This window comes from Ylistrum balloti, unplaced genomic scaffold (assembly GCF_031769215.1).
Source record: "Ylistrum balloti isolate Yb309-2 unplaced genomic scaffold, AGI_CSIRO_Ybal_v1 Utg370344, whole genome shotgun sequence".
Taxonomy (NCBI): domain Eukaryota; kingdom Metazoa; phylum Mollusca; class Bivalvia; order Pectinida; family Pectinidae; genus Ylistrum; species Ylistrum balloti.
Window position 1 is genome coordinate 245,790 of NW_026782247.1, and position 14,241 is coordinate 260,030.

The window sequence follows — 14,241 nt, forward strand, 5'->3', positions numbered from 1 at the left end:
GTTCTAACCGACAGAAATCTTGCATGTTTCCGTATTAATGTACCTCATACGGTATTTTCCATCGTTTGTTTCTCACTTTACCGAAACAATTTTGATGTGATGATTTACAAGACCAAGAGGAAATGAAATTTTGATTTAAGCTTTGGTTGGAATATTATTTAGTTTCATGCTGATATGAAAGAAAAACTTATTTACAAATTGAAAATATGCTCGTAGGGGAAATTTGCAAAAAGGTTTCATCTTTCATACCAACGGAAATGTAAAACAGAATAGAATAATATATCCCCTTCCTGGTTAGTCTGTTATCATTGGTTGTTTGTGTACATGGTAAAATATTTAAATATTTTATGTGTAAAACAGATACTCCATTCATACAAAAAAGAAATGCCAACAGACACGCGTCTTGCTATATACTCTTTCAATCATCATTATGTGGACAGATCGAAAAGCTGTATTTTAAGTGCAAACAACGAAACATTAAGTATATGTACTCGAATCAATGAAATGGACCTATGAAATATAGCGTTTCGAATTCAAAAGTATATTTTGTCATCTTATTATACAAGACGTCATGGGAAGTGGAGGGGATTTGACAGCAAGAAGAGTAAGGCAACATATCACATACCTTATCTACTCGTTTGTCTTCATACTACTTCTAAATACACTGCGATCAAAACGACAATTCTGAAAGAGGAATGCGTGATTTTAAGATATAATTGGGATAATCATTTAATGGTCCAGCTTTACAGAGGCAATGACGTTTCTAAATTATGTACTCCTCAGGCAAACTGTGGAATAGTCACAACAAATAAACGTGGTTTGTAAATTATGTTATGTGTGAACACTTCCAACCGCGTTCGTCCACTGGCGATGTCCGTGTTGGTGTTACTGTTTCATCTGTTTGTAAGCATTTCACCATTTTTGTCACTGAGGTCTGTAGGGTTGAATAAACGGAATATGACGCAGAATTCTGATTTTCTGTTGTAACTTGGATAATCCCGGAATATCGTACACGGACTGATGTTTATCAACATCATTTCTGCATCCGGTTTTGAAAGATGTCATAGCGTCCATTCCCCTTTCTTTTTTTGTTCCTACAAAAAGTTGAAACGAAGCAACGTGTAAGATTTTATTTATAATAAGCTTACCGATATAATGTATTCATATATCAATGTATTCAATTCATTTGATAAATAAATCAGCATTTTCAAGTGAATAAAAAAACTTAAGTTGTAAAATAGGTGACATCTATTATTGTTTCTGATAATACACAGATGTAATGACATATTTCATTTGATGACGTTAAATAGAAAAATCCTTCCAGACCACAAACCGATTTTCTAGAATACCATTTCAGTTTCATTTTTTCAAAATTTATTTTGCGAAAAATAAATAACGACTATCCGTTCGGCTTATATGTTTTAACAAGTTACTGTATGCATTCATTAATCATTTAAAGAGAAGCTCTACATTTCTTCATTCGACCGAAAGATTTATGTAAAAATGACAATGACATTAAACGAAGTAATTTGCATACAAGTTCATAAGCCTTTCTTCGGGTTTCGTATTGTTTCAGTATCAGAGCCTCCACCCACACAGATAATTTTTTTCGGCATTTCAGGTATCACATACAACAACAATGGCGTCCGCATTGTTCAAATATTATTACCCTGTTCTTAAGACTGTTCCAACTCATCTCTTAAAATGAAGTGACATTACATATCTAAAATAAAGTGACACTGACATTAGAAAGATTACTAACATCCACAGTAACACCAACCTTTAACAGTATTATCGAGAATTATTGAAGTAAGTCCCGCTACAAACATCTGTGTTCCGAGAATCAATTTGATCACCTGGTCCAGGGAGGCATTACCTGTACAAGGGAGATAAGCAGGTGTAATTTATAAAGAACGTGATTTAAATACAGAACCCTTAGAATTATCGTCATAGTGGATAATATGACATCACAATCGGTTTACTGGCACAGCCAATGAAAAAGCGCCAGGGTATATTACAGTAGTTAGAGTAGCAAATTAATAGAATAGCAGACTGCTTATGCATTAAATACATAAATTATTAAAGAGACAATATTGATTTCAAATGATATTAATCCTCACTTGCGTCCCTGTATATCTGGTTGTCACTAGTTGAAGAAGTCCACCTACCCGTATTAATGAGATCTTTGTTGATTTTCAACCATTCGGAAACAACTAAACCGACATACAACGATGTTCCCAGAACAGCAAGATTCCGAGTGGATGAAAGGTTTACTCGCTGTAGCGATGACAATCCTATGGATACCAACAAGCCAAATAATACTAAAGTTACGCCTCCAATAACCGGATCCGGAAGTGACGCCATGACTGCACCGAATTTACCAATTATTGCGAAGAGCATGCAGATGACACCTGCTAAAACCATCACACTTCGGCTAGCTACCTTGAGGATATAATAGACAGATAATGAGTTAATTAAGAGGAATATTTCTTGTTTTGTGAACAATATTCATAATTTTAGCAATCCATAAGTGTAAAGATTTCAAATTTTCAAATATATAACGGCAAAACAAACAATATTGATGTCGAATATGAAGTTCTTAATTTGGCACATTATTTTTTCTAATACACTAACGATATCATATAATTTTCAAAACTTAAAACATTTTAGGTTCATATTTATTTGTTTTTACATATGACACAATTTTAAAAAAGTCAATAGGCACTTTTCTCACCTGTGTAAGTTTGATGATAACAACATTGTCACTGTATGAGGTAGTGGCATGCCCGGCCCCCAGGGCTCCCGCCACAACCCCCAGGATTCCTTCTGTCAGTATTCCACGGTTGATTGCATGGCGAGGTGGGGGAAAAGTGCCGGTGGCCCGAGAGACAATCATGTAATCCCCAATAGACTCAACGTTAGAGGAAAGATAGGAACTTATAAACCCTATGAAAACCGCTGTGTTGAATCGGATAGGACCAAATTGACCTGGAAATGACGTCATACGAGTTTCAGTTAGAAACAGATTAGGACAAACTGACCTGGAAGTGACGTTATGCGAGTGTTACTTAGAAACATGTCTGTTATTGTTGTTGAAACACTTTGGGATGACCTTAGCATATAATAGCTTATGCGTCTCTGGGATGACGTCAGTTTAGCTTTTAAAATCTGGAAATTTATAATAATCAAAATAGAAGGTTGTCGTCTCAGTATAACCTTTATAAATGTTTGTTTCACAGATCGTACAGATTCATCACGTAGTACGCCATTTGTTGGACAACAATCTCCGAACAAGAAAATCAACCAAATGCTATTTTCTCAACTGTCTTAGAAGGTTACCTGGATATGGAAAGAAGAACCACGGTGACAAAGATATGAGATCTCCACGTGTGTCTGTCCGGGCACGATAGGAGGGCTCACTGGGGTCATCAGGCAACGACCCCGTGATGGTCAACACACCACAAACCGCCCACATTAATATCACCGTGATGAATATCTAGTACATAAAAACGGTTACGTCATCAATGGACACAATAAAGATGCAAAGAAATCCGAAATATAATGATATGAAAAAATGACGCGAGCGCCGAACGTAACTCTTTTAAGACTAAGATACAGGGAATAAAAATAGGGACTTGACATAATTACCTCCCTTCCCATATATGTTGCTTTTATTTTTGAAATAATTATGTTGTCAATAAAGAAAACAATATATGTTACGAAAACAACAAAAAAGATGACGTCATCAGTGATTTAAAAGTAACGTGTTCTATACTGATCTAAATCAAAGGTCTAAACTCTGAACTTCCTTACGAATCTAAAAAAAAAAAAAAAACAGAAAAAACATCAGCAACAATACAACAGAAAAAAAATAAAAAAATAACTTACAGGAAATATCTGGAAGAAGGGCAATTTTACTTTTCCAGCCGCCTGTTCAGACTTCTTCCTGTTACATTGCATTGTGGGTATCGGGACGAGGATCCGTGAGAGATACATAATGCACAAAACCATTAAGACCACAGAGCTGTGAAAGTAGAGAAAGTCTCAGGATGAACATAGCTGGGAATATATCAGTATTGTTGGTATGTCGTTCGTTCAACCGTTCGTGACCATAAAGGAACAACCAAAGTTATTTGAAGACTGTTTTCAAAGATGAAAGAGTCTATGACGAACTCTTTTATAGCGCCGTCACACTGAAATGCCGTGATCTTAACACAGTAACATATAGGTCCGCCCAGACTTATAATACTGATAACGGACCAACCTGATTTTACTGTCAACTCAACATATTAACTTCAAGCAGAGGGTAGTCAGCGCCTTTTTTTTTTTTTTTTTACTTTCCTCATTTAGAAGATGATCAGTGCAAATGTGAAAAAGGGGCATTATCAAGGGCTATATCAGGAAGCAGGAAAAAATGGAGAACAGAAATGTTCTTGTCGCTTACGGTTATACAAAAGAGACAACAGCTACAATTCGCACTTCCTCCATTCAGGACATCAATACACGATCAAGGGTTTTTGTTGGTGATAGTTTAACAATGAAACGAAGATATATCTCGCAGCAAGTTATCAACTCGGACATGCTTGGTAATATACAATCAGTGATGTTATATAGTCGGAGATATTGACACATGATAGTCCTAAATGTTTACAAGCTCCATTAGTGTATTCAAGGTCACAAGATAGTGTTGGTCGCTCACCTAACAAAAATGTCATAGCTCTTCTACTAGTTTCTATAAACAACCCCAGTAATTGTCAACAATATAGAGATGCATAGCAATTATGCTTGGAGAAGCAGACTGGGTCATTTCGAGGCGGTGTCTCCTTGAAGAAGCTGGCGGTTTCCTCACTAATCAACATATAGGAGGCCCGTCACATGTCATATAGAGCATTTACGGTAAAATATTTTTTCAAGGACACAACCGTGACAGCGAAGACTGGTGCATTTCCAGGTTCTCGAGAAACGCTTAGCGTCACAGGTCGGCAACCACGCACCTCAGATTTTCACCTAAAGTGACGTAGGTCTGCGCTTTAGCCGAGTTATCGCGATAGCAAGGGAGCCTGGGAGACAACGAAGTAAAACGTCGAGTAAAATTGGACAACGGAAATAATAAAATTAATTAGAAAATATTTATTTTACAACCATTGCAAAACATGTTTTCCAACTAATACGGATCATTCTGGTAGTCCGGGATGGAAGCGCGCGAGAGGTCTTACTGTCGGAAATGGTCTTGTACCTGATTCCCAATACGTAAAATCATCTTTTTTTGTTTGGCTCTATTTTTGAAATTTTGAAATTCTATTTCGTGGATAATTATAGCTAAATAAACATATTTATACTAGTTTCAACAGTTGGTCCGTACCTCGAATTCAAGGAAAATAAAAACCCACGAAAATTAATGATTTCACAGTAAATAATTCTAATATAATAAGATATCTTGATATGTGTTGTATACTATAAAACTACGTAAACCATTATTATTAAGGGTTATTTGCTTCCATTTCTCATTTATGATAAAACAAAAACAAACAAAAAAATATTTTAAAATATATACCAAATTCACTACAACACATCTTATCATGTAAATATTGATAAGCTTATATATCAATATAAACTGACATTGACCTTTCCGTGACTCCATCCCACTCACCAAAGCGATACAGGTAGGAATGTACTGCAGTAGATGATAGGTATGGGGTACATCGATAGCCCTATTGAAGATATCGTCACACAAACTGTAATGGGGCCCACAAGGTTTACCAGGTATCCCAGAAGGCCAGTTGCTCCCAAGAACACTTCCGTTATTAGACCGGAAACGATCAGACTTCCTTGAAGCTAAGAGAGGAAAATGACACGTAAATCGGAAAACATCCGTAGCATTTCTTTAGAAATTATTGCAAATGATATAACAACTATATATATTTTAATAAATTGTTGCGAACCATGACGTTTGTTTTATTATTAAATTTATTATGCGGGAGAGTAAGAACATCCAGAATAGAATTTATTGATTTTGAACTGAAACCAGAGTTTATTGTCATGCCCGTATTGTCTTGTTTATTTATTTACTCTATAAACAACAAAACATCTTTTTCCAATGATATTTTCTATCAGGCACTCGGGAGTTTGCGTGAGAGATCGTGACATGGTTTGTATGGTTGTATGTTCTTTGACTCCAATTTATTAGTTTGATTTGTAAGGATCACAGCAATAAGCTCTAATAAATAAATAAAATCAGATTTAAATTACTTAAATAGATACATGAGCGTTACCTGTGTTACTCGGTAGTAAACCATTTCCTGTCGTGTTTCCATGGTAATATTCTGAATCATCGTTTGATTAGCTGACGTCGAAACTGAAAAAAAAATAGTTAATTAATTAGCTGTAACTCTTCAAACACAACACATGATTTATGTATTTAGCTTAATTAATGATATAATCGTGCCATATGTGACGTGATGACTTGAAAGGTTTTTCCTTTTTTCTTAATAGCGGTGCATTCATCATTATTGAATGTCGTAATCAAATATCAAGTAAAAAAAAAATAAAAAAACATGCATTTTTCTTATGTCGTCCTTATAGCACCACAGTTTTTGGATAGTAAATAAAAATTGTACACAAAGAGTTCCAAGTTTCGAAGACATTATTTCCGCTTCTACGGACCTATATCATTCTTTTTATCTATATTATATGTCACGACACCTCTTATTGCATTGTGACCGCACTCCCTACAAGGATTTTTGCTCAAGTATGTTGACTTTGTGGGATAAATTGTAATCATGTCACACCACGTGACTTACCAAACTCCATGTCACTCGTGCTGTCACATGACCACACTCCTGCCGTCTTCAGTGATAGTAATGGTGCCATGAAAGCACCGGAAACGCCTTGAAGGATTGGAAGTCTGAAACAAACCGTCAGTACAGAAAGTTTGACGAGGTTTGAATATGTCCAATAATATTTGGGTTTTGTGGTATTTAAATAACGAAACTTGCATCCGTTGGTCTCAGTTCATACTTCAGGCCATATACAGAGAGATATAGATTAATCAAAAACCCAATATACGCAACTTTCACTAAAAACGGTCACCTGAGGTATCCATGTCTTTGAACAACTGTCATTCAGTCCCTACTTGGTGGCAGACATGTCAGAACTGATTTAACCATACTTACAAAGGTTGAAGGCTTAATTTTCACTATAACGAAACTTATAACGCTGTCTTTAGTTGTAGGGCAGCATATTTGACCCATGTGACCTTGATTGAAGGTCAAGGTCATTCATACGAACAAACTTTGTAGACCTTTATCCCAGCATGCAACTGATCTAAAACCATGGTCCTGGATCATTTGGTTATTGAGAAAAAATCATGTAAAATTTTGTTTTACATTTTACCCCGGTGACCTTGAATGAAGGTCAATGTCATTTGTTATTATTGAGAAGAAATCGAAAATGTAAACGATATACTTCGTCTCAGATGATTTAAAATAAAAAGCGATGAGAAAATATAATAAATGTTGATATTGGAAAAATTAACTTATCTGAGAAATACTCAAGACAATACAGTATTTTGATATTCATAATGAAGTTGCTGATATTTATCTTTTGTAAATATGCGCCCATCTTCACCGAACCGAAGTCAGAAAATCTTTTAGACATTTCTTTGAGAGGTCGGAATTTACTATAAACGCGTAAACGCCTACGGTTCCATTGTGTATGGATCTGCTAGACCTTCATATCTCAAATTATTAGACACTGTTCACCACCAGGGTCTGAGGCTCGCTCTCGGAGCATTTAAGATCACACCTATAGCAAACCTCTAAGTAGAGGCTAACGAACCATCACTATATAGCCGTCGAAATGAATTGACTTTGCAATACACCATTCAGCTAAACTCAAATCCTTCAAATCTTGCTTTTTCATTTGTATTTGATCCAAAATATAAAACTTTGTTTCACAACAATCAAAGACCATTCCACCGTTCGGTATTCGGATTTCAGCTCCTTTACATAACACTTATGTTAATATCGACCAAAGTCAGTCATTTGGAACGATAGAAATTCCACCCTGGCTCTTGGATTCATCTGAAGCTGACCTTTCACTTCATGAAATGGTTAAATCCGACACTGACAGTTGTACATTATGTTCATCCTTCTCGAAATTGCAGTTAAAATATGAAACATTTCTACATTTATATACTGATGGTTCAAATGATAATGATAATGTTGCCTTACCCAACAATTCATTAAGTTTTCGGTACAGCTTTCTGATTGGTCGATATATTCTTTCCATTTCGTGATGTAAAAATAGTCTAGCTTCGCCCACTTGATAATGATCGGAGTCATTGGCAACGCAACACATTGCAGGGGACATGTTGGAACTTTGTATACTTGTGGAACATGTCTTTGCATTCACTTGGTGAGTGGATTGCTGTCATTTAATGATGTTAACAAGTAACGGAATACAACATCACACAATATTCTTACAGTGGACGTAAAGGCGAAGATAATCCTCGGTGCCTAACGACTAAATAACGGATTTATCGGGGCGGAAAATACGTTGTTTTATACTTTTTACACATTTCTGTTCGAATTGTGATGGTTCCCGGTTATGAATGTTTTTGAATTACTGAAAATGGCGCGAATTAGTTGTCAGTGACGTCACATCATGTCACGCCAGCTGTTATGCATAATGATTTTTTATAAAATTTTTCGTCATTAAGTTATCAAATTTATTCATTTGTGTTATTTTTTTATTTTGAAACCTATCAATTCTAAGTTTTGGCAGGAATATTGTTCAGTTCCATGCCTTTTTGTATGCGGAATGAATGTACGTAGTGGATTCTAAAAGGCTTTTCTTTCATACCAACATGAAACAAGTCAGGTGTAACAGTTGTAACACTATAACAGAGCAAATTTGATATTGAACACTAACAAGGGCTAGGATCCTGTAATATAATCACAACCAAGGCGTTAGCTGGGGTTAGGATGCTACAGGATCTTAGCCCGAGACTGAGATACCCCGATCTCGTTCAGTTACAGGTAAAAAATTTTTTCTTGCACCTACTACTCTGAAAATTACTCAATGTTTCATCAGAGTTTGGTGTATCCCGTTAGAGCCTCAAAATACCTACACAGCCTCTTCACTTTTAAACAACTTTTAGATAGAGCTGCGTAAACAATGTAGGCCGCACTTACAACAAGCTTTCTATTCTTAGTAACAGTGACCTTTGTAGTTGATCTTTTGACCCCAAACAAAATCCCACACTATATTGCCTTATAAACTACCATTGTATGAAGTTTCATCCAAATCCATTGATCAATTCTCAAGTTATTGTCCGGAAACTAAAATGTGACAACAATTTCTATTTTTAGTTACAGTGACCTTTGTAGTTGACCTTTTGGCCCCAAACAAAATCCCACACTATATTGCCTTATAAACTACCATTGTATGAAGTTTGATCGAAACCATCAATCTGTTCTCAAGTTATCGTTTAGAAACCCACATCCGGACGGACGGACGGAGACAAACACTATAGTCCTCTCCGGTTTCACCGGCAGGGGACTAAAATCTACAACACCTTTCACAGTGAAGATCTTATTTTATATAAATCATCAGATTAAACAGAATTTCGTTGAAATTTTAACAACATAATATCTTCGTTTTTGTTCAAATGAACTGGTGCTGGTGCCACCTACGTATACACGAGGATGAATACTCCGATGCGTAAAACAAATTCCGCGAAAACGCACGTGGACTGCATGAAAGCATGCACTCCATCCTATTTGAATTCTTTTTAACTTACCTAATTCCGCATAGGCTCTGTACCACTGTAGTTAGTCCCACCACAAATATTGACGTACAGAAAAGCTTGGCTCTGATTGGGTCGTTCCTTTCTGCGCATGCGAGGTCAGCGATCGTAACACTGACGAGCAAGTTCATTCCAAATGACAACAGCACATTCTATTAGTAAGAAATGGCACATGTTACTATGTTGTTCTATACATATGCTTACATGTGAAATACTGCATATCTTATGCGGTGAAATGGAGTCATTTCCTTGTTTAATCAACAAGGGTAGGAAACATCAAATGATGAAATCACCGAGCAGTACTTCCGTGGATCAAACCACACAGGAAACACTGCACTTACATACATAGTAATTCAACAGAATAAACTGCTTGTATTGGAATCCTTCTAATTAGGACGTTAGAAACCCATGGATCAAGAGCGAAGAGAAAGAAAACTATTTACCTGGTATTTAAACAAAAAATGAATTCAGTTTGGAAGACAGACTAGAAAAACAGGAATATAAACAATTGTGGTGGAAGACAATGAATTTGTGTGTATGTGTTTTTCTTGGGGGTGGGGGAGGAATTTTTAAGGAAACTTTTTTGTCTAGGGCGAAGGCGATTGACCTTGTTTTCGTGTTTTACTATGTATGGGTTTTTTTCTATACACGAGAAGTGCCGATAGTAACTTGGATATATTTAGACATAATTAAGTGATTGTCAGAGATTTACAATAATTATTGTAGCAGAAAGTTAATGCATTGCATTTTAATGTTGTGGTAAATGTATTCAAGCAGTTAGATTTGTTTTGAGGATTTTGTATATAAACTATAAGCCACTCTAGAGTGTCTAGTCTTTTATACTCACTATTCAGAGTTTTTATCAGATATTGTCCTTTTTGTTTTTTTGTAATGAAAGAAGTAGAAAAAGGTCAATAAGCTGTTATCCCTTTCTTCAAAAAAATATCAAATTCGAGACAAGCATTACAGAAATTCGGTTAGTATTTTTCATATTCAGGAAATGTGACTGTATGAGCCCACTTTTATTCATCTGTAAACATCGTTTTCAAGTACATTTCCATAGACGGACATACTTTTATCAGAAGACCAAATTTTGGTTTTTGTGTCAATATGAAAATCAGAATTGCAGTTGTTGGTGCATTTGGTCAATACATTTTTTTCTTTTCTTCTACCGGGCATATGTTACACATTACCATTATACTCTTGTTCACAATGAACGTTCCTAATGTTGCTGTAATACTACTAAGTATGTGAACTTAAAGTTTTTTTGGTGTGTGTTTCTTTCATTTTATATTTTTATTATTATTATTATTCCAAATACATGTAAACGCATGTATTACACATTATGGAAAAGGTGAAGGTCATTGTTGGTACGCGAGGTATTTATCTTCCTATTACTGTGCAAGCTCATACTCCTCTTTGTAAGATATTCTGAACATACACTGAAGGACTCTTTCAAGTTACAAAAAGTAGTTTTGTTTTTGGTTAACTGAAGTCACCTCTCGATTTCAGATCAGACGTTGGGTCATAATTTGTTTATAGGTTCATCTGTATCGACAAATCACTTGTATTGTTTAACTTGTCAGTTTTATGGTATTTTTAGAGTCATTATCTTAAATGTCCCTACAAATTTACAGTTTGACAGAAGTACTATTTTTGACGTTTTTTTTTAAAATTATTGCTCCAAAACATAACTGTAGCAGGTATTTTGTTTTATTTGCTAAGGTATGGTGAAAAAGAATAATTTTATTTTACAATTTATGTTTATTAATGTAACATTCATACAAGTCTATTTATTAACCACTCAGTTAATTCCTACTTACACCTCCAACCTCTCCCAATATTTACCTCACAATCACAATATATAATCATCGAAAAACTACATGAAGAAAGGAACGGTATAGACATAGATACAGCGAACAGTATATAGAGTGGTAGAACATGGACTTGGACACCGAAACAACATATCACCACCAGCACCATACTTACAACTAATCACTACCTCACAGTCCGTCGGATGGGACTTAAAATGGCTTTTCAGATTATCGATAAATGAGTGTTTATTTAGAAATATAACATATGAAGTAAACACAAAGCAGTTTAATAGAAACAAATCATGCGTTTATGTGTATCGCGCAAGAGGACCATAGCAGACAAGGGAGATAACTCAAATGTACAAAAATTCGCTATTATTTCGCGATATGGTGAAGGCTGTTACGACAACAACCACCTTCCCCACATTTTTTTCATATTCCGCTTTTAACCGAAATTTCAGTAGATTTACCGACTTAAAAACAGACCATTTTTTCTTTCCAAATAAATTTTCCTTTGATGTACCAGTACCTGTAGAGCTAGAATCAGTGATAATCCAAACGGCGGGTTATCTGAAACGTTGTAACTTAATGGCTGCACATCCGGGTCATTGAGTGCCTCTTTCTGGATTTCCAATTCTACATCCGGGGATTGACTCGTCCTTTCCATGACAACATTTTCAATTCTGTAGTTTGGCGATGTGAGTGTGTTATTATCAGTAGGGCACAGTTTGGAATTCACATCGCTGTCCATTCTGCAATATGTCACAAACATACATTATTCTTTTATTCAAATAACATCATTTTTTACGTCACAAAAGATATTATTGAGGCATTGACACATCAAAATATTAATTACCTAATATGGTAATTATACAATAGACACCCGAATGTATGGTAACTTTTAATACAAATTTAAAGTTAGATAGAGTAGAATCAAAAAACTAAAATCCATCTCATTTGTCGTTCTATGACTCGTCAGTGCTGGTAAGGGCCTGCATTTTTAAACATAGGAGGCTACAGAAAGAAATCTATATAGCCGAAGGAATATCAGAATCTATGTGTGGATGTCAAGTAGCCGCAAGTGTATATTCTGAACCGTGCCACTTTTTCAACTTATTGAAACGTGCTGTGCAGGTTACGATAAATTTGTACTTCAGTCTGGGTTATCTGGGTCTGAAATGTGAAACATTATTTACCAATTGTTGTCCGATGGAGTAGAGGCCGTACTGGATATTTTTAACAGCAAAAAATATGCGTGCTATCAGATAGAGGAGAGGAATTGGTTTCTACTTTCTAACACCGTAAAGAGATGTCCTTTTGTGGTCCTCATATTTAATTTAGAAAAGATATGGCCACAGTACGAAGCCCTTTAGCAGCCCTACTGGTACTATTTTGTCTAACAAAGAAGTGTCAAGAGAAAAGGCCTGACATTTTACATGGCTGTATACAGTGTAACTGTACATCGTTGGTGCTATTCATTTGTGTGTCTTTAGTATAATCCTCAATATATCAGTTGGTAGACACTCCTGGTAGATTTTAAGTCCTCGGGGTTTGGCACAACTTGTCTGCCACGTTTAATTCATTCAAAAAGTAGCACGGTTCAGAATATACACATGAACCTGTCGTTATCCTTTAATTATCAGAAAATTACGAAAATTATTGAATTTGTGAATCTAGTGCATCTCCCGATCTTGCTTTTAATATTTCTTGTTATCACTTTGAATATTAACCAGTCACCTCCTAGTCTTCAAAACATAGACCCTTGACATTACTTCCTATGTCGTGAAAAGACGTAACAGCTGTATGATATAGTTTTATCTATTTTGTGGCTCTACTGCATCTTAATTTGTATTAAATTGTGCTATTCATTTGTGCGTCTTTGTACAAAGTTTGAGCGATTTTTAGTCGTTGTGTCAGCATTTTTTCATATCAATACGATTTCAACTTTGAAAAACAATGGAGAACTTCATAATTTATTGTTAACTTACAAGTCCACAAATCACACGTTGAAGCTGATTTTTTTACTCTCTCTAATTTGACTAAAGCAGTGATGTGGTACTTATCCTTGTTGGGAATTCTTTCCTTTCTGTTTACGATGTTTACATACAATCAATATAGAAAATTAATAAAGACTTTAAAGATTGATACAAAGGATCTGTTTCCTATTTCCACAAATCCTGAAATCGAAAAAAGAAAAATAGAATTAAGTTTGATCTTACCTTAGACTGTATAAAGCAGAATGTCCTGGAAGCACTTCCCCACCACCAATTGTAATAGTAGTACTGACCGACTGATAGAGACGATTCCGTGACCAGGTATAATGATTGGCCAATCAGGATTAGTACCAGCGGGTGTTGTTGATTTGCATATTCATGAGATGATCAGCATGTCACATGAATATTCATGAGGTGATAAGCACGTAAAAAGCAGAAGTTCCCACATTCATAAGTGGAATCTTTCATTGCAACTTTAAGTTTTTAGTTATCGAGAAGAAAATTTAAAGGAAATAAATATATCGATAAATTTGGTTCACATATTGCTTAACTGAAAGCAATCACTCCAGAATAGTTTTCTGGCGATCCGATTTTGTTGGATTCATCGCCCGAATAACTGCCTATA

General features: G+C 35.5%; 1 protein-coding gene across 1 annotated transcript; it reads right to left on the minus strand.

The window, feature by feature from the left end:
* Positions 1-924: 924 nt before the first annotated feature.
* LOC132553654 (solute carrier family 23 member 1-like) lies at positions 925-12,373 on the minus strand. Its single transcript, XM_060217914.1, has 11 exons — positions 12,152-12,373; positions 9,803-9,960; positions 6,801-6,904; positions 6,273-6,355; positions 5,651-5,835; positions 3,889-4,024; positions 3,340-3,496; positions 2,735-2,988; positions 2,169-2,442; positions 1,781-1,876; positions 925-1,094 (listed from the first exon to the last, which is right to left on the minus strand). Exons 1-11 carry the CDS (start codon positions 12,371-12,373, stop codon positions 925-927), a joined length of 1,839 nt encoding a protein of 612 aa, XP_060073897.1.
* Between the last annotated feature and the right edge of the window lie 1,868 nt (positions 12,374-14,241).